The sequence below is a fragment of the Carcharhinus amblyrhynchos genome, unplaced genomic scaffold (genome assembly GCF_965287045.1).
Source record: "Carcharhinus amblyrhynchos unplaced genomic scaffold, sCarAmb.v2.hapA scaffold_52, whole genome shotgun sequence".
NCBI lineage: Eukaryota > Metazoa > Chordata > Chondrichthyes > Carcharhiniformes > Carcharhinidae > Carcharhinus > Carcharhinus amblyrhynchos.
The window spans coordinates 575,239-600,662 of record NW_027649793.1 but is presented as its reverse complement, the minus strand read 5'-3'; the positions used below and the strand labels follow the sequence as shown (position 1 = coordinate 600,662).

The window sequence follows — 25,424 nt, the reverse complement described above, 5'->3', positions numbered from 1 at the left end:
ATCAGGCAAACTGGATCTGTATTCACTAGAGTTTCGAAGAATGAGAGGTGATCTCAATGAAACTCACAAAATACTTCAAGGAATAGACGGGGTCGATGCAGGTAAGGAGTTTCCCTTGGTTGGGGGACTCTAGAACCAGCGGACTCTGAACCAGCAGACTCTGAACCAGCGGACTCAATGTCTCTTAGGACTGAGGTGAGGAGAAATTTCTTCACACAAAGGGTTGTGAATCTTTGGAATTGTCGACACGGAGGTTTGTGGAAGCTCAGTCATTGAGCATGTTTAAGGTAGAGACTCCTGCTTAACAATAAAAGGGAGAGAGTCATACAGCATGGAAACAGGCCCTTTGGCCCAATTTGTGCATGCTGCCCAGTGTGGGGGCAGAGTGGAACTGTCCAATCAGCAACGATCGTATTGAGAGGCAGAGCAGACTCAATGGGCTGAATGGCCTACTCTTCTTTCTATATTCCTATCTAGAATTAGAGGGCCACTGTTTAAAGATGAGGAGTTGCCCAGTTAAGACAGAGATGAGAATGGTGATGAGTCTGTGGAACTTTCTTCCTCAAAAGGCAGTGGAAGCAGAGTCTTTGAATACTTTTTAATCATTAACTGATTAACGCGGGGGGGGGGTGAAAGGCGATCGGGCGTGGGCGGGAGGTTACACAATCAGATCAGTCATGATCTTATCGAATGGTGCAGCAGACTCGAGGGGCCGAGTGGCCTACTCCTTCCGTCTGTAAGATTATTTCTGGCTGTTCCCACTGGCCCCTCAGAATCACAGTATTGTTACGGCAGAAAAGGAGGCCATTTGGCCCATCATGTCTGTACCATGTCAGGCCGCTCCTGGTGCGGATTTTTTCCTACATGCTTTTGGTCATGTATTTGTCCTGGACCAGGGAGACAGGACACTGATTCACATCAGGCCTCTGCGGAAATACCCATCTGTTCTCTGACTCAGGAGTACTTTACGTTGCTCGGTTCCCCGTGTGCAGATGGGTGGTGCAGTGGTTAGACCCGCTGCTGCCTCACGGTGCCAGGGACCCAGATTCAATTCTGGCCTTGGGTCACTGTCTGTGTGGAGCTTTCACATTCTCCCTGTGTCGGTGTGGATTGCTCCCAGTCGGAAAGACCTATGGGTTAGGTGATTGGCCGCGATCGACGTGATAAAGATTTATTGCTGGAATTCACTTAGTAAGAGGCCTCACAACACCAGGTTAAAGTCCAACCAGTTTATTTGATAGTAGACCCACAAGCTTTCAGGGTTTGCCTCTTTGGTGAGGTGAGTGGAGAGTTCTGGTCTCAAACAGAGCATATAAAAAGGCACACACAATTTACAGAATAAAATTAATTTTTAATTCACTTAGGCAGCATGTTCCAAACTCTCAACCACTTCCATCTAAAAGGACAAAAGCAGCAGATACCTGGGCACACCAGCACCTGCAACTTCCCCTCCAACTCGCTCACCAACTTGAAAATATATCAGCCGTGGGTCACTGGGTCAAAATCCTGGAGCTCTAACCCTAACAGCACAGTGGGTGTACCTACACCACGTGGACTGCAGCGGGTTCAAGGAGGCAGCTCACTACCACCTTCTCAAGGGGGAATTAGGGAGGGGTCACAAATGCTGGTGTGGCCAGTGGCACCCACATTCAAAACATTAATTAAAATAACCCGGAATTTGCATCCATTAACTTACATATTTAATAACACAAGATACAAGGATTTTGAGATAAGGATAGGAATTAGGGGCAGAAATGAGAAATTCTAATGTTCATTTCTGTTTGCTGGATAATCATTGAGAAAAGATTAATTGCGATTTGTCACAATCAAAGTTCTATCATCAGCAGTGTGTGATTTGAAAAAGCGTACACAAAAATACACAAATACAGACATTGTATTACATGCAACATTTAAACAAGAAATCTTAGGTGTGGGGTCTCCATGAATAGGTGATGATAAGTCTATTTGACACTCAGAGACTAGAAGACTCCAGCTGTAGCCTGCAAGTCATATCCACTTTGATCAGGTGACTGTGCGGAGTATATATGTTCTTCTTGTTTCTGTGTGGGTTTCCTCTGGATGCTCAGTTTCCTCCCACAGTGCAAAGATGTGCAGGTTAGGAGGATTGGCCATGTTAAATTGCCCGAGTATCCCAATACTTGTAGTTTAGGGGGATTAGCCATGGTAAATGTATGGTTACAGGGATAGGGTGGGGGAGAGGGCCTGGGTAAGATACTCTGACAGAGGGTCGGTGCAGACTCGATGGGCCAAATGGCTTCTTCTGCATCGTAGGCATTCTATGAATCTATTCTTTGATTCTAATTGCAATATGAGGCCTTAACTGCAGACTTAGTGCAATGTTCCCAACTGGAATTTCGTGCAGAAGAGGATACCACTCAGCCTGCTGTATTCTCTGAATGTTATCATAGAAGTACATAGTGAACAGGACCCCAAACTGCACCCCCCACACTCCCTGCAGCATTTGTCAGGATTGAACTCACTGCAATATTGGTCACAAAAGGATAGAGACCTGGATTAGAAAGATTGCAAGAGAGCAGGCCAGCAAGCGAGCCGGGGAACTCCCCTGGTTCTGCTTTGTAATACTATCACAGGATCAGCGGGGGTGCACAGAAAGGTTTAATATCTCATCTGAAGGAGAGTATTCAGTCACTGCAACATTTCCCCCCTCACTGGAGGGTCAATGAGAATTTTACACTCAGGTTTCAAGTTGGAGAGACATTTGGCCATATTTGGTCAACAGGTCTTTCTGATACCATGACACTCAAAAAAAAACTTCTCTTTAAAAATTGCCCAGGCTAAGGCAGGATTCTCTTCATCAAGGGGAGAGGGAGGGGGAGAAATCCTTCCCTCTCCCTGAGAGGAGGAGGAAGTTCTTCAGCCAGAGGGTGATGCATGTATGGAAGGCTGTGGACGTCAGGTCATTGAGGATACTTAAGACAGAGGTTCTTGATTGGTGAGGGAATCAAAAGGTGAAAAGGCTGGAGAATGGGATTGAGAATCGGAGCAGAGCAGATTCAATGGGCTGAATGGCCTCATTCTACTCCCATATCTCACAGCCTTCATTTCTTCTGATGCTCCTTCTGATTAGTGTTGCCCAAAAAGAGAGAGGAACGTTCACTCCCAAAGCTTTGAGCCAACTCTGGGGGCAAAATGGCATCTATTGGTGGGGTCATGTGACTCTGACTCATCATCACCTCACAATGACACAGCAATGACATCAAGTGCAGTTATTAAGCTGTTTGATGGAGGTCGATGGCAAAATGACAATTTTGCCACTTTGTGGAAGGTTGAAGAAGGGGTAGATTGTCCCCTTGAAGGGGCCGGTGAAACTGTGCAGGTGGCAAAAGGTGGCGGCGTCGCAGAACAGAACCTGTCCAGCTTCATAGTTGATGTATATCCCGATCCTCTGGAGTTTCTCCCTCACTGAGATTTCCAGAGGGTTTGTCTCATTTGCTGAGTATTTGTGCCCATCATACCCAATGGTCCAGTACCCGTTTTCAGGGTTCAGAGGTTGGTCAGCCTGCCTGTCCACCGACTCCCTGGCTATTCCCACATCCCAGGGGACATGGCTCTCCACTTCCACCGCCCAGAAGTGCCTGCCTGAGGTGTATCCATGCTTGCCCAGCAGGGCGACCCTGGAAATAAACCTCCCGTCTGTGTCAGTGGAAATCTTATCTCCTGAAGTGTAGCTCACTGTGGTCTGGTCGGAGGATACCTTGAGGCCCGGATGCGCCGTCTCATTGTCCAAGGTGACACTAACTACAAAAATAAAGAAGAAAGGGAAAGACCATAAGATATTGGAGCAGAATGAGGCCACTCAGCTCATTGCGTATGTTCCGCCATTCAATCAATGCTGATATTTTTCTCATCCCCATTCTCCTGCCTTTTCCCCATAACCCCTGATCCCCTTATTGATCAACAGCCTATCTATCTCTGTCTTAAAGACACTCAATGACCTGACCTCCACAGCCTTCTGAGGCAAAGAGTTCCACAGATTCACCACCCTCTGGCTAAAGAACTTCTGCCTCGTCTGTTTTAAAGAATCGTTCCTTTGGCCTGCGTTGTGCCCTCTGCTTCTAGTTTTTCCCTGCTAGTGGAAACGTCTTCTCCACATCCACTCTATCCAGGCCTCGCAGTATCCTGCAAGCTTCAATAAGGTCCCTGTTCATCCTTCTAACTCCAATGAATACAGACCCAGAATCAAAGGATTAACCGCAGGCACTGGACAGGGTTTAGCTCTGTTTAAAAAGGTTATAAAAAGGAGAGGGAGCTGTGGTCAAGTATTTCACACGTGGACCACTGCACACGGGGACAGTGAGTCCGCCACGGTTTCTTATGAGTATTAGCTGGGCTGAACGGTCTATGTGTATGTTGGAATATTCTTTGCAAAAGGGCAGGGTAACCATAGCTAAACAGCAAGGAATTAAAGTGGCAGGTTCCTAGTTCCAGGGAATTTCAGGATAGACCTGCTCGGATGTTCCATAAATTCATTCACTGGATGTGGACAGCGCTGGCTGGACCATTCCTGACTGCCCTTGAACCGAGCGGACATTTCAGAGATTTTGTTAAGAGTCAACCACATTGATGTGGCTCTGGAGTGACACGTAGGCCAGACCAGGGAAGGATGGCAGATTTCCTTCCATAAATCGGGTGGGGTTTTACATCGATCAATAACGGTCATCATTAAACTATATTTAATTCAAATTTCACCATCTGCTGGCGATGGGATTCAAAGCCCCCCCCACAGCATTATCCTGGGTCACCGGATTATTAACCCAGTGACAAAGTAACAACTGGATACAGACTGATGATAACGGGTTAAAAATGAATCATAGAGTTTGAACAGAGCAGAAGGAGGTTATTCAGGCCACCAAGTCACCCGAGGCTGGAATTGAACCCGGATCCTTGGCACTGTGAGGGGAACAGGAATTTATTTCGCTAAACACAGCAACCAAATAAGAAAACTGGAGGAAACGAAGTGCCGGGGACCTGGGTTCAATTCTAGTCTGGGGTCCGTCTGTGTGGAGTTTACACATTCTCCCCGTGTCTGCGTGGGTTTCCTCTGGGTGCTCCGGTTTCCTCCCACACTCCAAAGACGTGCGGGTTCGGTGGACTGGTGATGCTAAATTGTCCCTTAGTGTCGGGGGAATCAGCAGGGTAAATACCTGGGTGGAACTGTTGTCGGTAAAGGCTAAAATGGGCCAAATGGCCTCCTTCTGCACTGTAGGGGTTCTATGATCCTAGCCGGGGGGGGGTTGGGAATCGTGGAACATCTCTTTCAAAAAGTCAGCCAAAGTTGAATGGACTGAATGGCCTCCTCCTGTGGCTGAGATTCTGGAAGATGGTGCAGATTCTGCACACTCTGAATCAATACGGAGTCACTTCCCAGTTGCAAATCTTACCTGCAACAGCAGTCATTCTCTGACGAGCTGAAAGAATAATGAGATCGAGATTAATTTACCTTCAAATAATTCAATACACATTTAATACTCAGTAATTAGCAAAAATCTAAAAAGAGAAACTCTTTCTGAAGATTTACTCTGATGGATGCAGTGACAGCAATCCGTTCTCTAGCCATATGTACATTCGTACATATGGATTAAGAGGAGTAAGCCATTTCGCCCTCCCCATCCATCCCATCAGAACATAAGAACATAAGAAATAGGAGCAGGAGTAGGCCAATTAGCCCTTCGAGCCTGCCCCGCCATTCAATAAGATCATGGCTGATCTGTCGTGTCTCAGTTCCACATTCCCGCCCTCTCCCCATAACCCTTAATCCCCTCTCTTATCAAAAACCCATCAACCCGCGTCTTAAAAATATTTAGCGAGGCAGCCCCCACCACTTCAACGGGCAGAGAATTCCAGAGATTCACCACCCTTTGAGTGAAGAAGTTCCTCCTCAACTCTGTTCTAAACCGCCCCCCCCTTTATCTTGAGGCTGTGCCCCCTAGTCCTACTGTCCTTTCTGAGCGGGAAGAGTCTCTCCACCTCTATCCTATCCATCCCATTCATCATCTTATACGTCTCAATGAGATCTCCCCTCATTCTTCTAAACTCTAACGAGTACAAGCCCAGTTTATTCAGCCTCTCCTCATAGCTCAACCCCCTCAACTCCGGTATCAGCCTAGTAAACCTCCTCTGCACTCCCTCCAAGGCCAAAATATCCTTGCGTAAATACGGCGCCCAAAACTGCACACAGTACTCCAGTACTCCACAGTAATCAGGGTCTTACATCTCTCAACTCTTAAGAAATCAGGCCCAGTTTATCCAATTTATCCTCATCGGGATACCCCTCCCACTGCGGGATCAGTTGAGTGAACATTTCCTGAACTGCTACTATATCCTTTCTCGAGTAACGCCAAAACTGTACAAAGTACTCCAGATGTGGTCCCACCAATGGCCTAGCAAAACGTCCATACTTTAATAACCATTCTGCTTGCAAGAAACAACTCTGCAGAAGGCTTTCTGATCACCTGCTGTATCTGCAGACTAACTTTTCCTGATCTATGTATCAGGATACCCAGGTCCCTCTGTACCTCAGAGTTCTGCATTTGCTCTCCATTTAGATAAAACGCTGCTTTCTTAATCCTCTTGACTGAGTTGATGAGTCTACATTATAATGCATCAGTCAAGCTTTGCCCAGAATTAGGCCATTCGGCCCATCGTCTGCTCTGCCATTCAATCCTGGCTGGTATGTTTCTCAACCCCATTCTCCTGCCTTTTCCCCGTAACCTTTGATCCCCTCACCAATCAAGAACGTATCTATCTCTGTCTTAAATACACTCAATGACCTGGCCTCCACAGCCCTCTGTGGCAATGAATTCCATAGACTCACCACCCTCTCACTGAAGAAATTCCTCCTCATCTCTGTTCTAAAGGGTTGTCCCTTTACTCTGAGGCTGTGCCCTCAGATCCTCGTCTCTCCTACTAATGGAAACACCTTCCCCACATCCACTTTGTCTAGGCCTTTCAAAATTCTGTACGTTTCAATGAGATTTCCCCCTCATCTTTCTAAATTCCATCGAGTACAAGCTCAAAGTCCTCAAACACTCCTCATATGTCAAGCCTTTAATTCTACATCCTTTTTGTAACTTACTTTCCTGCCTTGCTTTGTGTCAGCAGAACATTTAGCAACTACACCTTCAGTTTCTTCATTCAAGTCACTTACACAGTTTGAGAGCCCAGCACTGATCCTTGTGCTACTCCACTGGGAACAACTTGCCAAATCAAAATATCTCATTTATCCCCAGTCACTGCTTCCAGTTAGCTAACCGGCTCTTTATCCATGCTAATCTGTTACACCCTGCAACATCAGCTCTTACTTTGTGTTTAAAATTTGATGTGGCCCCTTATCAAATTTTGGAAATCCACATATATCACATCTACAGGTTCCCCCTTATCCATGTTATATGGATTAATTTCTTCAGAGAATTTCAATAAGTTGGGTGCCACAGTGGTTAACACTGATGCCTCACAGCACCAGGGACCTGGGTTTGATTCCCAGCTTGGGTCACCGTCTGTGAGGAGTTTGCACATTCTCCCCATGTCTGCGTGGGTTTCCTCCGGGTGCTCTGGTCTCCTCCCACAGTCAGAAAGACGAGCTGGTTAGGTGGATTGGCCGTGCTAAATTCTCCCTCAGTGTACCCGAACAGGTGGCAGAGTGTGGCGACTAGGGGATTTTCACAACAATTTCATTGCAGTGTTAATATCAGCCTACTTGTGACTAATAAATAAACTTTACTTTATCCCTGATAACCTTTGATTCCCTTGCCTAACAAGAACCTGTCTACCTTTGCCTTAAAATACTCAATGGCCCCGCTTACCTCCTTCTGGGTTCTGAGTTCCAAAGTTGCCGAACCCTCAGAGAAGCAAATTCTCCTCATCTCTGTCCCAAACGGGCAAGCATTAATTTTAAAACAGCGTCCCCTTGTTCTGGATCCACCGGTCAAGCACATTGCTGAGAGTCTTGAGGCATGTGGCCAGACTGGGTGAGGACAGCAGATTTCCTTGGACATTAGTGGATCAGATACGTCTTATACTGGTCACCATGACTGACTCTTTATTCCAGATTTAATCATTTAAATTCCACCAGCTGCCGTGGTGGGGATTTGAACCCACGGCCCCAGAAAATTAGGCTGGGTCTTTGGATTATTAGTCCAGTATCACTACCACTACACCACCGTATCCATCCCCCCCACTCCACTCCTCAACGATGCTGACATCCTCCGAATGCATAGACAATATTCTTGGGTCCTACCTGTTTTAGAGAGATGGCGAATTTTGTCTGAAAGGAAAAAGATATCAGTTAGCAACACCTTTACATAGCTGACTATCAGACAGATGTATATTAAGTATGTTTTTATATTGACTGACATCACCATGGGGTGTGAATCTACAAGATAAGGTTATATAATACAAATGACTTTTTCCCATTTCAGAAACGGTGAGGGAAATCTCCATCTCCAGTGACATCCCTATATTGCCAATTCTTGTTCCCTACTTCCGGTTAGGAGCTCTTTTATAAGAGAGGCAAGCCAATGGAAGAATTTAACAGAGGGTCAGAGAGGCTGGGTGTGGAGAGGTTTCCACCGGTGGGTGAGATGGAGATCCCGGAGGTCTTGGTGAACAAGGGATGTGCAAGGACGTTGGATAACTGGAGATCCACCATCATCTGGCGTGAATGGTGCAGCAGGTAGGGGCAGAATGGCCACCTCCTGTACCTCTGCCAGTCCAGACCGAGGGAGCATAAATAACCATCACAAGAAATTCGAATTGGAAGATTTTCCTTCTGGAGAGTGGGACTCACTGCCACAGGGAGTTGGTGAAGTTGAGTCTATTGACAGGGAGACCTGATAGACACAAGATATAAAGGAATAGGGGGATAAGGGAACCAGACTAGGATAGTCTTGTGTGGAGTATAAATACCCTCAGAATACACTAGAGGGGCAGGTTGGTGTTTGTTGTCCATCCCCAGTCTCCTGAAACAGTCCAGTCTAGATTTGAAATAAAAAAGGAGTGTGTTTTGGGAGCTGTGAACAGCTATCACAGGACAGAGTGCTCTCCCCACTCAGTGTGAGATTCCCAACCTGCTGAGCAGTCTCACTTCACAGCCACAGCTGGAGATATCTCTTCTACACCCATCCTTGACCCCTCGCGGCTCATCCTCACTCAGATTGTTTTGCGGATCTCAGGTGGATCAGCAATATACTGAACACAATCAGACTGGTTACTTCAGGAGTGTAAAGAGGAGAGGGGAAGAACGACCACTGTTTCTCCTTGTCCATGTATTGTAATGTGGCATTCTGACCCACTCCCTCAGTGCGACACACACACACACATCACAGACTCTCACGCACAATGGACACACACACACACACATATGCAGGTACACACACACACACATATCACAGATCTCACTCACAATGGACACACACTCACACACACCCCTCTGCCTAGCAAAGTAGTCTCAGACCTTGTCAAGACATCAAATAAACAGGAGAAATGTTGAAACCAAAGTTTCACCTCTTCCTGCTGCCATTATTAGATTTTTTTTTATTAAACCAGCCAACCTCCTGCAGTATTGATCCTGGCGGAGATTAGGCTGAAGTGTGGCATTCTGGTGATGTGGGGGTTTGGAGAACGGCTACAATGGGATCAGGCACACGGATATAATTTAATCCTCGTTTTTGCACTGCCCCCCGACATTCACAGCCTCCAGCCAGCACTGTGACTGCTAGCCCTCTGCTACTGAGAGGGTGCGATCACAGCCCAACCGGCTATTCAGCCAATCCAGTTTCCCCAGTGTGGGCTGAGGGGTTAACATCGGGCAGGGCGCTCGCAGGAACCTCAAACTCGTCTTCCGCTGAGTGAGTTTCAGTCCATCCCCGAGAGGGCAGACAGGCTAAAGACACCAATTTCAGTTCGGGTTTCTTACCTAGCTCGGTCTGGAGATTGTCTGGACAAGAAGGAAAAACAGCAGAATTATTCATCAGCAGAATCACAAACATCCTTTCCTACATTCCTCTTTACCCTCTACTCATTTCTGCAATGTGGGCGTCACTGGCTGGGTCAGCATTTGAAGGCTTTTTAAGAGTCAACCACTTTGCTGTGGATCTGGAGTCACATCAGATAAGGGTGGGTCCTTACGACGAGCAATGGTTTCATCAGTAAATTTTTAATTCCAGATTTTTTAAATTGAATTCAAGTTTCACCATCTGCCGTGGTGGGATTCGAACCCGGGTTTCCGGATTGCTAGTCTAACGACAATATCACTACACCACCGCCTTCCCCGATGCACCGAAAGTTGGTTTACAAATTGAGAACCAGGGCCAAGTGTTTCCCTCATGACAACAAGATGGCGCCCGTATACGGTGTGCCATTGCCATCTACTGGACCAGTCGCACACCATGCACAAAGATCACATGACAAACAACTCCAAATGGATAGGCTTACAGCAAGTCAGTGACATCCACAAGGCTGGCGGGAGGAGAAATAGGGAATTTCCCAATCCACTTTTCCAGCCAATGCAAATACTCTGTAGTTACTGTTCTAACAGGGCAGCCATTTTGTACACAGCAATTTGCCATAAACAACAACCTGCTAATGTCTCCGGCAACCTGCTTTACTGTAAGAAGTCTCACAACACCAGGTTAAATTCCCACACGACTTGCCTGGGCCTTGCAAAATCTCACAACCTGTCCTGGCTGGGGACAATCCACATCTCTTTAACCTGTGCTTAACCCTCTCTCCACTCACATTCTCGGTACCTTTGAGACTTGATTACCTGCAAAGACTCGCATTCCAACTATGATTTTGTAAATTGAGTTTGTGTCTTTATATGAGAGTCCAAAAGCTCGTGCTGCCAAATAAACCGGTTGGACTTTAACCTGTCAGACTTCTTACATCGCTTACCCCAGTCCAACGCTGGCATCTCCACAACCTGCTTTAGTCAGTGGTGGTTCAGGGGTCAGTGGTGGTTCAGGGGTCAGTGGTGGTTCAGGGGTCAATAGTGGTCAGGTTCACCAATGGTGGGGGGGACACTTCCCTGCTCACCTTCCAAACAAAGCCACGGGATCTTTCTTTACATCCATCAGAGAGGAACCTCGGATTAATATCTCATCCGGAACTCAGAATTTAACCCTCTTTTCAAAGTTATCCAGACGGATAATGGAACCCCTTCCCCTGCCCTTTAATCCAGTCCTATTGCAAACACACCCTTCCTGACAGTGTAGCATTCCCTTAGTACCTGCGCTGGCTGGAACGGAGGTTAGCCCTGCTGTCTCACAGCGCTAGGGACCCGGGTTTGATTCCCAGCTTGGGTCAATGTCTGTTTGTACATTCTCCCCGTGTCTGCATGGGTTTCCTCCGGGCGCTCCGGTTTCCACCCACATTCTGAATGACATGCGGTCTGAGAGCATTGACCCGAACAGGCGCCAGACTGTGGCGACAGCGGAATTCACAGTCACTTCATTGCAATGTTAATGTCAGCCTTCCTTGTGACTCGAATAAATAAACTTTAAATTTAGGTGTCAGCCTCTGGAGTGGGGCTGAAAGCCAGAACCTTCCGGATTTAGAGGTGAGTGCCGTATCCAGCAAGCCAGGCCTGATCGCCTGCACCCCCTCCTCCCACCCCGACAGCCCCCCACCCCTCCCCCCCGACAGACCCCTCTCCCCCCCTCCCCTGCCCCCACCCCCAACCCCACCCCCCCCACCCCACCCCCCCACCCCACCCCCCCCCACCCCCACCCACACCCCACCCCCCCCACCCCCCACCCCACCCCACCCCCACCCCACCCCACCCCACACCCCCCCCCACCCCCCACACCCCACCCCACCCCCACCCCCCACCCCACCCCCCCGAAATTATGATCATCCTTCCCCCCCCCGAGTTCTTACTCAAATCTGTGCTGAGCTTCTCTGAAAGGAAAAGAAAAAAAGAACAAAATTAAGATGAACCCAGCTGGAACTGTTTGTATCAATACATTTCCCCAAAGTCTTTAACACACAGAGATCTTACAGCAGACAAGGAACCATTCTGATCCCCCTCCCTGTGTGTGTGACCCTCCTCCTGCCCACCTGAACCCCCCCCCCTCACTGTGTGACCCTCCTCCTGCCCACCTGACCCCTCACCCTCACTGTGTGACCCTCCTCTTGCCCACCTGACCCCTCACCCTCACTGTGTGACCCTCCCTGCAGTCCCATCACCTCATACCTTCCCCACCCCAATTCGGCACAGAATCTGACTCACTGTGTCCCGTCCCCCCCACCCCGCTCGGCGCCCCCAGTTTCCCCCCTGTCTCTCTGTAAACTTTGAGCATGTTTTTTTTCTAAAAAGGCAGCATCGAGGGTGACAGTTCTAAGGTAAACTCAAGTTGCGGAGGCGAGGTGGCGGAGCTGGGGTGGGCGGGTGAGGTGTAACGGGGCCCACGGCTGAACCAGTGAGACCCCTGCTCGGAGAATTAGTTTCAAATCAACTCACTCGCTTCTCACTAATGTTGTGCAAACTGACTCTCCGCCTGCCTGTCTGAGGCATTTGTCTTTCTCTCTGTCTGTAAGCTCTTGCTCTGTCTGTCTGTGTCTCTATCTGTAGCTCTTGCTCCATTTCTCTCTCCCTCTCTTTCTCTTTAGATCCACGGTAAAGTTACTGCTCAGAGAAACAGTTCAGCCCTGCCCGACTGTGCTAACCAAACAAGGAGAGAAAGAAAACTAGTCCTTTGTTTGAGTCACACTTTCCAGCCCCGAATCTATCAGCATGCAGGTCACAGCTCTTGTTCCAGGTCACAGCTATCCCCAAGCTTCCCCTTAGAACATTCTGGAAATGTTACTCACTGTTCAGATCCATATGTTGTATATGTTCTAAAATAGAAAACAAGTCACAAATCACTAAGTGGGCAATTCATTCAGGCAAAGATTCCTGTTCCCGATACAATAGCAGAGAAATTTCCAGTTTTTAGCCAGCTCCTGTTGGGACCCAGACTGTCCCACCCAGTCCCAGAGGGGGGAAAGGACAGTGTCTGTCCCACCCAGTCCCAGAGAGGGGAAAGGACAGTGTCTGACCCACTGTCCCACCCAGTCCCAGAGAGGGGGAAAGGACAGTGTCTGACCCACTGTCCCACCCAGTCCCAGACAGGGGAAAGGACAGTGTCTGTCCCACCCAGTCCCAGAGGGGGAAAGGACAGTGTCTGACCCACTGTCCCACCCAGTCCCAGAGAGGGGAAAGGACAGTGTCTGACCCACTGTCCCACCCAGTCCCAGAGAGGGGAAAGGACAGTGTCTGACCCACTGACCCACCCTGTCCCAGAGGGGGGAAAGGACAGTGTCTGACCCACTGTCCCACCCTGTCCCAGAGGGGGAAAGGACAGTGTCTGACCCACTGTCCCACCCAGTCCCAGAGGGGGAAAGGACAGTGTCTGACCCACTGTCCCACCCAGTCCCAGAGGGGGAAAGGACAGTGTCTGACCCACTGTCCCACCCAGTCCCAGAGGGGGGAAAGGACAGTGTCTGACCCACTATCCCACCCAGTCCCAGAGGGGGGTGGAAAGGACAGTGTCTGACCCACTGTCCCACCCAGTCCCAGAGAGGGAAAGGACAGTGTCTGACCCACTGTCCCACCCAGTCCCAGAGGGGGGAAAGGACAGTGTCTGACCCACTGTCCCACCCAGTCCCAGAGGGGGGAAAGGACAGTGTCTGACCCACTGTCCCACCCAGTCCCAGAGGGGGGAAAGGACAGTGTCTGACCCACTGTCCCACCCAGTCCCAGAGAGGGGAAAGGACAGTGTCTGACCCACTGTCCCACCCAGTCCCAGAGAGGGGAAAGGACAGTGTCTGACCCACTGTCCCACCCAGTCCCAGAGAGGGGAAAGGACAGTGTCTGACCCACTGTCCCACCCAGTCCCAGAGAGGGGAAAGGACAGTGTCTAACTTGCCGTGATTACTAACTGCTGGTGAGTTAAAAGGCTTTGTCTCTTACCTTTCGTTGTCGGCCTCTTTGCGAGATCTGAAAGAGAAAAGAGAGAATCTTCAGTGGTGGAGATTGAAGACATTTTCTGATCTGCACCCCTATAAACCCTGATAGCGCTGAGAGCAGGGTACTGAGGCTAAAATCCGCCAGCCTCCTGTTTCACATTAACTGAGTGTCAGCAGCCTGGGAGATAGTCACGATCTGGACGGAACCTGAACCTCTCAAAAGCTCGATGGGGAGGGGACGGTACCGGGAGAAACGGGGAGAGGGCTGTACAGGGAGATCGGGGGAGGGGGCTGTGCAGGGAGATTTTAAATCCCTTTATTTTCTCCCAATTCAGATGCAGGGTCAATGACCCAAAATGTTAACTCTGTTCCTCCCTCCCCAGCTGTTGTCTGACCTGTTGAGTATTTCTCCCTTTCCATTCCCTGCACACAAAGACTTTGACTCTAAACTCTTAGTGGATCAGTTGTTGAAAATTAAATTCATTCACAGGATGCTACTAGTTAAACTGACATTTATTGCCCAAGTTGCCCCTTGAGAAGGTGATGAGGAGCTTCTTAAGTGTAAGTACATCCACAGTGCTGTTAGGGTCCAACGCCTCTACTTCCTCAGAAGACTAAGGAAATTTGGCATGTCAGCCAAGACTCTCACCAACTTTTACAGATACACCATAGAAAGCATTCTTTCTGGTTGTATTACAGCTCGGTATGGCTCCTGCTCTGCCCAAGAAACTACAAAGGGTTGTGAATGTAGCCCAATCCATCACACAACCAGCCCCCAATCCACTGACTATCTACACTCCCCACTGCCTTGGAAAAGCAGCCAGCATAATCAAGGACCCCACGCACCCCAGACATTCTCCCTTCCACCTTCTCCTGTCGGGGAAAAGATACAAAAGTCTGAGGTCACATACCAATCGACTCAAGAACAGCTTCTTCCCTGCTGCTGTCAGATTTTTGAATGGATGTACCTTGCATTAAGTTGATCTTTCTCTACACCCTGGCCATTACTGTAACATGGAGAGGGGGCTGTAGAGGGAAATTGGCGTTGGGGTTGTACAGGGGGGCTGTACAGAGAGATTGTTCTACACTCTCTCCTTCCCTTCTGTATAAACAATATGCTTTGTCTGTATAGCAAGCAAGAAACAATATTTTTCACTGTACGTCAATACATGTGACAATAATAAATCAAATCAAAAAAAAGTGGAGAGCGCTCCAGGATTTTGACCCAGCGACAGTGAAGGAATGGCGAAGTCAAGATGGTGAGTGACTTGGAGGGGAAACCAGGTATCTTCTGTCCTTCTAGATAGAAGTGGCTTTGGGGCTCTCCCTCCCATAATCAGTTATCCTGCCTCAGGACAAAGAGTTCATACCTCGAACATGTCTCTTTTGCTTCCTGTAGAATAGGACGAGGCCAACAATGAGGGCAATGGTGCCAAAGAAAATCAGGAGGAAAACATAAAGCCAACTGGATGTCCTGGGATAGAATTCATCTAGAGGGGCAGAAAGGAAAGAAATCATTTCAAAAATTAAAAAGCACCAAGACCGACCAAAGTCAGGCTCAACCTCCTCCTCTGACTTTGTCACCCTCTGGTGAATAGGGATTGCCGCATCAACAAACGTTCCTTAGCCACCAGCTCGCTGAGCCCACATTCCCACTTCCACAGAATCCCAACAGTACAGAAGGAGACTGTTCGGCCCATTGAGACTGAACCGATCACAATCCCACCTAAGCCCTATTTCTGTAACCCCACACATTTACCCTGACACGAGGGCCAATTTAGCGTGGCCAATCAACCGAACTGTGGGAAGAAACCGGAGCACGCGGAGGAAACCCACACAGACATGGGGAGAATGTGCAAACTGCACACAGACAGTTACCGAAGCCGGGAATCGAACCTGGGTCCCTGGCACTGTGAGGCAGCAGTGCTAAGCACTGTGCCACCCTTCCTGGTTCAGTGAGGAGTGCAGGGGATCACGGGGAGATGGCAGTTCACTGGATTAGAAATCTCGAGACCCAGGGTCGAATGCTCTAGGGACAGTTTTGAACCTGCAGATGCTGAAATTTGAATTCAATCCAAAAATATCTGGAATTAATGATCACTAATGCCCTCTTAGTGAAGGAAATAAGCCGTCCTTACCTGGTCTGGCCTACATGTGACTCCAGAACCACTGCCATTACCGAAATGGCCCAGCAAGTCACTCAGTATCAAGGACAACTAGGGATGGGCAATAAAGTGCAGGCCAGCCAGCAATGCCCATGTCCCATAAATTAATAAAAGAAAATTATCAGCAGGCCACCATCTCCCCAGTGTGGCATCACCTCCCTTCTTTATTTAACAAACTTCTCCTTAGGTGGGGCATGTACACATGGACTCGCGGGCACACATGTGGAGATATATGACTGTCACTGACCTGGGACACAGAACACATTGCTGACTGTCCTCTTTAACCTCTCGCTTTTCATGCTGCAACTGAATGTGTTCCCAGAGCTACTTGTCACCTCCAGGTAAGTCTTCACTGTGATCATGGATTTGGGTTTGGACTTCACGGCCACAGGATCCTGCTGTGTCAGGTTCTTGCCCTCCTTATCCTTCCACTCCACCTCCGGCATGGGGTACCAGCTCCCAGACTCGCACAGCAGCTGAATCCCACTCGCAGTGTACTTCACCAGGTTAACCGATGGTGTTTTCCCCAAACCTACACAACGCAATTCAGGGCAGATATCAACATCATGCAGTGACACGCAGGAGACAGGGGCTACAGGACAGAGCGCGGGGCAGGCAGTCACAGCCACATCCGTACCAGCCCAGGGGTTGGCGAGGCCACACCCAGCTTACTGTGTCGAGCTCCGTGCTTGAAAAGAGGCACATCTGTACAGGAAGCATGGATTTGTCAAGGGCAGGTCGTGCCTTACGAGCCTAGTTGAGTTCTTCGATAATGTGACTGAACACATTGACGAAGGAAGTGCCGTGGACGTAGTGTACATGGACTTCAGCAAGGCGTTTGATAAGGTCCCCCATGCAAGACTTCTTGAGAAGGTGAGAGGCCATGGGATCCAAGGGCCTTTGGCCTTGTGGATCCAGAACTGGCTTGCCTGCAGAAGGCAGAGAGTGGTTGTGGATGGGGCTTTTTCTGAATGGAGGTCAGTCACCAGCGGAGTGCCTCAAGGATCTGTTCTGGGACCCTTGTTGTTTGTCATTTTCATAAATGACCTGGATGAGGAAGTGGAGGGATGGGTAAGTAAGTTCGCTGATGACACGAAGGTTGGTCGTGTTGTGGATGGTCTGGAAGGATGGCAAAAGTTGCAGCAGGACATAGATAGGATGCAGGACTGGGCGGAGAAGTGGCAGATGGACTTCAACGCAGATAAATGTGTAGTCGTCCATTTTGGCAGAACCAACGGGATGAACGAGTACACTATCAAGGGCAGAAGTCTGAGTAGTGTTGAGGAGCAGAAGGATCTTGGGGTCCGGGTCCACAGGACTCTTAAATCGGCCTCGCAGGTGGAGGATGTGGTCAAGAAGGCGTATGGTGTACTGGCCTTCATTAATCGAGGGATTGAGTTTAGGAGTCGGGAGGTAATGCTGCAACTTTATAAGACCCTTGTCAGGCCTCATTTAGAGTACTGTGCGCAGTTCTGGTCGCCTCACTATAGGAAAGATGTAGAAGCTATTGAGAGGGTACAGAGGAGATTTACAAGGATGTTGCCTGGACTGGGAGGCATGCCTTATGAAGTTAGGTTGAGGGAGCTGGGACTCTTTTCCCTGGAGAGACGAAGGTTGAGAGGCGACCTGATAGAAGTTTACAAAATGTTGAGAGGAATAGATAGGGTGGACTCTCAGAGGCTATTTCCCCGGGTCGAAATGGTCGCTACGAGAGGACACAGATTTAAGGTGCGGGGAGGGAGGTTCAGAAGTGATGTTAGGGGTAAGTTTTTCACTCAGAGGGTGGTGAGTGAATGGAATCGGCTGCCGTCAGTGGTGGTGGAGGCGAACTCGCTGGGGTCTTTTAAAAGACTTCTGGATGAGTATATGGGGTTTAATGAGATTGAGGGTTATAGATAGGTCTGTAGGTTGGTGGGTGATGATGTGATCGGCACAACTCGTGGGCCGAAGGGCCTGTTTGTGCTGTAGTGTTCTATGTTCTATAAGCGGTTCAGAGAAGGTTTGCTCAGCTTGTCCCTGGGATGAAGAAGTTGCTGTATGAGGAGAGGTCGAGCAGGTTGGGCCTAAACCCACTGGAGTTCAGGAAATGCTGAGAGAGTGCCTCCCGGAGGCAGCTCGGTCCCAGGTTTCAAGGGGAACAGGGAGCCTGTGGACTGGACAAGGAGAATATTGCAGCCCATCTCTAGCACAACATCTTACCCAAATCCTATCACCATAACCCTCCGTATTTAGCCCGTTACCTCCCTAACATACACAAGCTGGGACACTAAGGGGATAATCCACCTAACCTGCGCATCTTTGGACTGTGGGAGGAAACCAGGACACCTGAAGAAAACCCACACAGGCACGGGGAGAATGTGCAAACTCCACGCAGAGAGTGACCCAAGGCCGGAATTGAACCCGGGTCCCTGGCACTGTGAGGTAGCAGCGCTAACCACTGTGCCACCGTGCTGCCCATTGTGTCACTGTGCTGCCCATGTGAGAGAAAGGGTCAGTGAGTGGAGGTCACCAATCTCAGGTGATTTGCGAAGGAACGGAAGGGCACAGGCAAACCCCGGGGAGTAGAATAGTTGCGTGGTTTGTCTTAGCCAGCGTAGGCACGATGGGCCGAAGGGCCTTTTTCTGTGCCGTAGACCAGTGGTTAGCACTGCTGCCTCACAGCCCCGGGACCTGGGTTTGATTCCCGGATTGGGTCACCGACTGTGTGGAGTCTGCACATTTCCCCCGTGTCTGCGTGGGTTTCCTCCGGTGGTCTGGTTTCCTCCATCACTCCAAAGATGTGTGGGTTAGGAGGATTGGCCATGCTAAATTGCCTTTAGTGTCCCAGGATGTGTTTGTTAGAGGGATTAGCGGGGTAAATATGTGGGATTACAGGAATAGGGCCTGGGTGGGATTGTATTCGGTGCAGACTCAATGGGCCGAATGGCCTCCTTCTGCACTGTAGGGTTTCTATGAATCTTCACATTCAAAGGGGAAGTGGCCGAACACGTGGTCCAAAGGGAAAATATTCACAGAGCTGTGGAGAAAGGAAAGGATTGCATTTGACGAATTGGAGAGGTCTGGCAAGGGACAGCACAAGTGTGATGGTCGAATGGCCACCAGGCTGCATTGGCTTGTGTCAGGGCTCCCCGGTGGTCACTCAACTAAGATACCCATCGACCACCAACCTCCACTTCCAGCTGCCAACACCCCCTCCCGAACAACGGCAGCCCTCCCCACTCAGCGACTCCTGTAACCTTTCCATGTTGGGCTGCTGTTGAAATGGGGGGGGGAGAAACATCTGTGGTGGGAGCTGGGGGGGGGGGGAGGGGGGGGCACTGTCCTGTCCCTTTAATGGAAAAATGCACCACGGAGAGAGAATTAGAAGATACTGACAGGCTCAGACAGAAGCTGGGTGGAGGTATGGCCTGCAACGTAAATACCAGGAGAGACCCAATGGGCCAAATGGCCTGTCCGTAGATACCTTTAGTACAGGGGGGGGGAAAAATAAAGCCCTCTCGGGAAATCACACCTCAATCAAAGACGAGGGCAGCAGCGGGGGAGGCAAATCAAAAGGTTACTCACTCGCCACGTTCAGGGTGATGCTAGCATCCTGGTAATCCATGGTGGGTGTGTCCACCAGGCACTTGTACTCGCCATCGTCCTCCAGCTGCACATTGGTCAACTTCAGGGAGACGTTCCCGTTCCGAAACTCGCTGGCAAAGAGCTGGGTCCTGTCCTTGTACCTGGCGTTTTGCTCCATATTCTCATCCTGTCCAAACCGGAAGAGGTGAACCAGCTCACTCCCCTTGGTCCAGCGCACCTCAAAATCCTTGACTTCCAACTTGGGGATCAGCTGGCATTCGAGCACGGTGGTGGCGCTGACCTCCACCACGATGGGATACTGCAAGCAAGAGATCTGGAACGTCGCTGAGGGGGGAAAGGAGACATATGTCAGTGAATGGAGGGGGGAGGGAGGCAGCGGGGAGGATGAGATGTGTGTAGGGTGGAGGGGAAGGGGGTTAACGTCAGAAGGGGCAGAGCAATCACTTCAGGATTCTTGCTGGGGTCCATTGCAGAATTACAGAATTGTTAGGATGCAGAAGGAGGCCACTCAGCCCATCTACTGGCTCAACACGGACTCGCCGATGTACCATGCCCCAGGGCATCCATTCCTGCATTGTGTGAGGCACTGGGGCATGGTACATTGGCGAGACCATGCAGATGCTACGACAATGAACGAACGGCCACCGCTCCACAATCGCCCGGCAGGGCTGTTCCCTCCCAATCGGGAAACACTTCAGTGGTCACGAACATTCAGCCTCCGGTCTTTGAGTGAGCCTTCTCCAAGGCAGCCCTTGAGACACAGGGCAACGCAGAATCGCCGAGCAGAAACTGATAGCCAAGTTCTGCACACATGAGGACTTAACCATGATCTGGGGTTCACGTTGCGCAACCACGTAACCCCACCATACAGTTCTGTGGCGGAAAAATTTCCCTGTCTGTGCAGTTTTGACACCATGCACCTTGATTATGGGTGATGATCTCTCTCTGCCTGAATGAGTTTGCAGTGTTTAGCACCATCTCACTCTCTGATTGTAATTATCTCTTTGCCTTAGAATATTAGTTCTTTGACAAAGGACTCCAAACATCATCCTGACAGATGCTGCCAAGCCTGCTGAGATTTTCCAGCATTTTCTCCTTTGATTATCAGTTCTTAGGTCATCCCTTCACTTGTTAGCAGCCTGTTGACACTTTACACATACTGATTGTACTTAACTGCTTGCATCTGTCTATTAGCACTCGTAGTTACTTACAAAACTATTCAGCTGGCCTACACTGTCTGTACTTATCCTTTGACAGTAAGTCGTCTCACAACACCAGGTTAAAGTCCAACAGGTTTATTTGCCTGATGAAGGGGCGATGCTCCGAAAGCTCGTGCTCCCAAATAAACCTGTTGGACCTGGTGTCGTGTGACCTCTCGTCTTGCTCACCCCAGTCCAACACCAGCATCTCCACATCAGAGAGTCACCAGGGAGAGGCCATTCTGCCCACTGGGCCCATGCCAGCTCTCTCTAGAACAGCTGTCACCAGGTCTCTGAGATAATTAAACTCCATCCCTTCCCCCCACTCTTTCTCCAAACATAATCCTCCTGCCTGAGCGAGGGGGCGGAGGTATTCCAGCAGTGCTGTCTCTCACCTGTCAGTGTAGAATGAGAGAGGAGAATCAGAGACAGGGCCCAAAGACTCTTCCACCCAGACATTCTCAGTGAAACTCCGAAGCCCGTCCGTGTAAGCCCTGAAAGATAAGAAGCCTCCATTAGGGTTCAACGCTCCTTGGGATCATATCTAAGTGACAGTACAGAATAAGGCAATTCAGCCCGACAGTTTGTGGCTGGGATTTGTGCTCACTGTGACCCTCCTGTTTTATTTTATCCCATCCTCTTCCTCTCTCCCTCACACGCTAATCCAAATTCACCTTCATCCATGCAATTTTCCTCAACGACACCCTGTTAAAGCAGGTTCCAAGTTCTCACATCTCGCTGGGTAAGTTTCTCCTGAATACCCAACTGGATTTATTAGTTTTATTTATTTATCCTGAGGATGTGGGCATCAGTGGCTAGGTCAGCATGTATTACTCCTCCTGGAGGGGATTTTCACAATAACTCCATTGCAGTGTTAATGTAAACCTACTTGTGATGCTAATAAATAGACTTTAAAAAGTAATTGCCCCTTGAGAAACTGGTGGTGAATTGCCTTCTTGAACCACTGCAGTCCCTGGGGTGTAGGTACAACGAGAGTGCCGTTAGGGAGGGAATTCCAGGATTTTGACCCAGTGACAGTGAAGGAACACCGATACATTTCCAAGTCAGGATGGTGAGTGTCTTGGAGGAGAACTTCCAGGTGGTGGTATTCCCAGATATCTGCTGCCCTCGCCTCTCCGGATGATAGTGGCCACGGGTTTGGAAGGTGCTGTCTCAGGAGCTCCTACACAGTGTGTTATATTCGTTGCCATTGTGCAGAGGGACCTCGGGGTCCTTGTGCATGAGTTGCAAAAGCCCAGCTTGCAGGTGCAGCAGGTGGTCAGGAAGGCGAATGGGATGCTGGCCTTCATAGCGAGGGGGATTGAATATAAAAGTAGGGAGGTCTTGCTGCAGCTGTATAGGGCATTGGTGAGGCCGCAGCTGGAGTACTGTGTGCAGTTTTGGTCGCCACACTTACGCAAGGATATTTTGGCCTTGGAGGGAGTGCAGAGGAGGTTTACTAGGCTGATACCGGAGTTGAGGGGGTTGAGCTATGAGGAGAGGCTGAATAAACTAGGCTTGTACTCGTTAGAGTTTAAAAGAACGAGGGGAGATCTCATTGAGACATATAAGATGATGAATGGGATGGATAGGATAGAGGTGGAGAGACTCTTCCCGCTCAGAAAGGACAGTAGGACTAGGGGGCACAACCTCAAGATAAAGGGGGGGCGATTTAGAACGGAGTTGAGGAGGAACTTCTTCACTCAAAGGGTGGTGAATCTCTGGAATTCTCTGCCCGTTGAAGTGGTGGAGGCTGCCTCGCTAAATATTTTTAAGACGCGGGTTGATGGGTTTTTGATAAGCGAGGGGATTAAGGGTTATGGGGAGAGGGCGGGAAAGTGGAACTGAGCCACGACAGATCAGCCATGATCTTATTGAATGGCGGGGCAGGCTCGAAGGGCTAGATGGCCTACTCCTGCTCCTATTTCTTATGTTCTTATTATGTAAATATTTCATTTCCATTTTGTAAAGTCAGTTCATGCTTACTCACCCCAACCCTCAGTTACTGAGAGGAACCCCCCCCCATTCTCAGTGTGGGAATGATTCCTGCTTCTAAAGCAGCCTTCACAGCCTCATGATTTCCCCAAAGTGTTTTTACTGCCAATTAAGCACTTTTCAGGTGCCATCACTGTTGTAAGGTCAGGAACACAGATGCAAGCTCCAAACAACAAGTGGGTTGCCTTATGAGGAAAGGCTGGACAAACTGGGCTGATTTCCAATGGAGTTTAGAAGAGTGAGGAGTGATTTGATTGAAGTCTATAAAATCCTGAACAGTCTCACCAAGGTGGACTTGGAAAGGATGTCCCCCCTTGTGAGGGGTCCAGAACCATGGAGAACTATTTTAAAATTAGAAGGCGGAGATGTGGAGAATATTTTTCCTCTGGTGGTCGTGTAACATTGGAACTCTCTGCCTCAGAAGGTGGAGGAAGGTGGGTCATTGAATATTTTTAAGATGGGGAGACTTATTCTTGTCAGGGGATGGAATCAAAGGTGTATCAGTGGTAGGTGTGAATTCTAAAAACAGACAAATCACCCATGATCTTATTAACTGGAGTAGGTTCGAGGGGCCGTAATGGCCTACTTCTGGGTAGCACAGTGGTTAGCACTGCTGCTTCGCAGCTCCAAGGACCTGGGTTCAATTCCCGGCTCGGGTCACTGTCTGTGTGGATTTTGCACATTCTCCTCGTGTTTGCGTGGGTTTCCTCCAAACGCTCCGGTTTCCTCCCGCAGTCCAAAGATGTGCGAGTTAGGGTGATTGGCCGTGCTAAAATTGTCCGTTAGTATCCCGAGACGTTTAGGTTAGAGGGAGTAGCAGGGTAAATACGTGGGGTTATGGGAATAGGGCCCGGGTGGGATTGTTGTCAGTGCAGACTCGATGGGCCGAATGGCTTCCTTCTGCACTATAGGGTTTCTATGATTCTGCTCCTATTTTGTCTGTTCGCACCCCAAACAGAACAGATAACCCAATAATCTGCCCCTTTTGTTTGCAATGTTGACTGAGGGATAAAAATTGATCAGGGAATAACTACAATAAATGCAAATGACTTGTGGATGCTGGAGATCTGAAGTAAAAACAGAAAATGCTGGATAAAGTCAGGCCTGGCAGCATCTGTATAGAAAGATACAAATTTCACATTTTGACTCTTCTGCAGAAGAATCACATTGGAATCAAAATGTTAACTCTGTTTCTCTCTCCACAGATGCGGCCTTACCTGCTGTGTCTATCCAGCATTTTCTGTTTTGCTTACTGGGGATGACTCCCCTTCAAAATCATGACTTTAGGGATCGTACTCATCCAACTGGGGTTTGGGGGGAGGTGAATGTTGGGAGTCGGGAGGTTCAGTTTCCCACTTCCTCAGAAAGATGGCACCTCTGACAGTGTCACACTCCTGCCGTGCAGAATGTGCGCTCAGGTCTCTGAGGGTGGGATCGGACCCCATCATATTTCAACAGAGAGAGCAGCCCATGGAGGGGCACAGCAAGATCCCACAAACAGCAGTGCTACCACAGCCAGATAAATCTGTCTTTGATGATGCTGGCTGAGGGATGAATAATGTCCCAGGACACTGGAGGGGGAGTTCCACCCCTCCCTTCCTCCCCATTTAGTGAGATAAATTTTAGGGAACACTTTGTGTATCGGGGAAGGAGGCGGTTGAAAGAGGGGATACAGAATTTAGGGCTTAGCAGATGAAGGCAAGGCCACCATCCTTGGGGTTGGGGCGAGCTCAGGGTATACACCCTGAGAGGGCAGGAGTGAAGGGGCACAGAGACCGTGGGAGGAATGGAGGAGGAGACAGGGTGGGGGCAGCAGTTTGGGGCGAGGTCGGGTTTATTGGGGTGGGGGGAGCTCACATGAGGTTTAAAAGCTGTCCAAATTGTCCACAGTGTCCGAGAAGATGTGATAAGAATGAAATTCGTGTTTGTAACATCGAGATAGGAGCAGAGAGAGAGAGAGACAGGAAAGGAAAGAGAGGCGCGCCACAATGTATCCAATTTGGAAATTGACACAATCCATTCCGGGACTCGGCAGCTTCTCAATGACACCCGGAGTCAGACAGGGGCGGCAAATAAACCCCAGGGAATAAATAATAACTGGATCAAAAATTATACTAAACCGAGTGGGCCAGACCCCGGAAATGAGGAACTGATCTATTGAGTTTCTTTGTGGATCTCTGGCAGACTGGCTTTCTGCATTACAATATCTTGAAAGGAGATTCTGAACTTACCCCGATTGCTTCTTCCGCCTGGCTAAGACATGTATTTACCCCCTTTTTTCACCACATTTTCCCCACTCTCAGGCCTCCCGTCCAAACCAGCGAGCGGACATCGCCCCAAATGTAAGTTTCACTTTCAATATTAAAGTCATTTTAAGCGTCGGCCGAGAACTGCTGTGATTCGCTCCACCGGTAGGAGATGGTACTTTAAAGGGAGCGGACTGACATTGACAATGAGGTCAATTTCACTGGGGGGGTTGGGAGAGTGAGGGAAA

The 25,424-nt window shown here is 49.2% G+C and overlaps 1 protein-coding gene across 1 annotated transcript; it reads right to left on the bottom strand.

Moving 5' to 3' along the window:
• Positions 1-1,214: 1,214 nt before the first annotated feature.
• Positions 1,215-25,284, bottom strand: LOC145337546 (butyrophilin subfamily 1 member A1-like). The gene is made up of 12 exons (XM_080182337.1): positions 25,162-25,284; positions 21,331-21,429; positions 19,716-20,060; positions 16,399-16,683; positions 15,357-15,476; positions 13,991-14,017; positions 12,850-12,876; positions 11,917-11,937; positions 9,843-9,976; positions 8,279-8,423; positions 5,424-5,450; positions 1,215-3,780 (listed from the first exon to the last, which is right to left on the bottom strand). Exons 2-12 carry the CDS (start codon positions 21,392-21,394, stop codon positions 3,239-3,241), a joined length of 1,737 nt encoding a protein of 578 aa, XP_080038463.1. The 5' UTR covers positions 21,395-21,429; positions 25,162-25,284; the 3' UTR covers positions 1,215-3,238.
• Positions 25,285-25,424: the final 140 nt, after the last annotated feature.

Bases quoted from the DNA above. Each gene is read 5' to 3' on its own strand.
- LOC145337546 (XM_080182337.1), bottom strand. From the start codon at position 21,394: ATGTCTGGGTGGAAGAGTCTTTGGGCCCTGTCTCTGATTCTCCTCTCT. The intron at 14,018-15,356 runs GTATGAACTCTT...TTTCTCTTTCAG, and splicing joins GCAAAAGAGACATGTTCGAG to ATCTCGCAAAGAGGCCGACA. The intron at 8,424-9,842 runs GTTAACCCCTCA...ATTATATAACCT, and splicing joins CTGCGAGCGCCCTGCCCGAT to TATCTTGTAGATTCACACCC.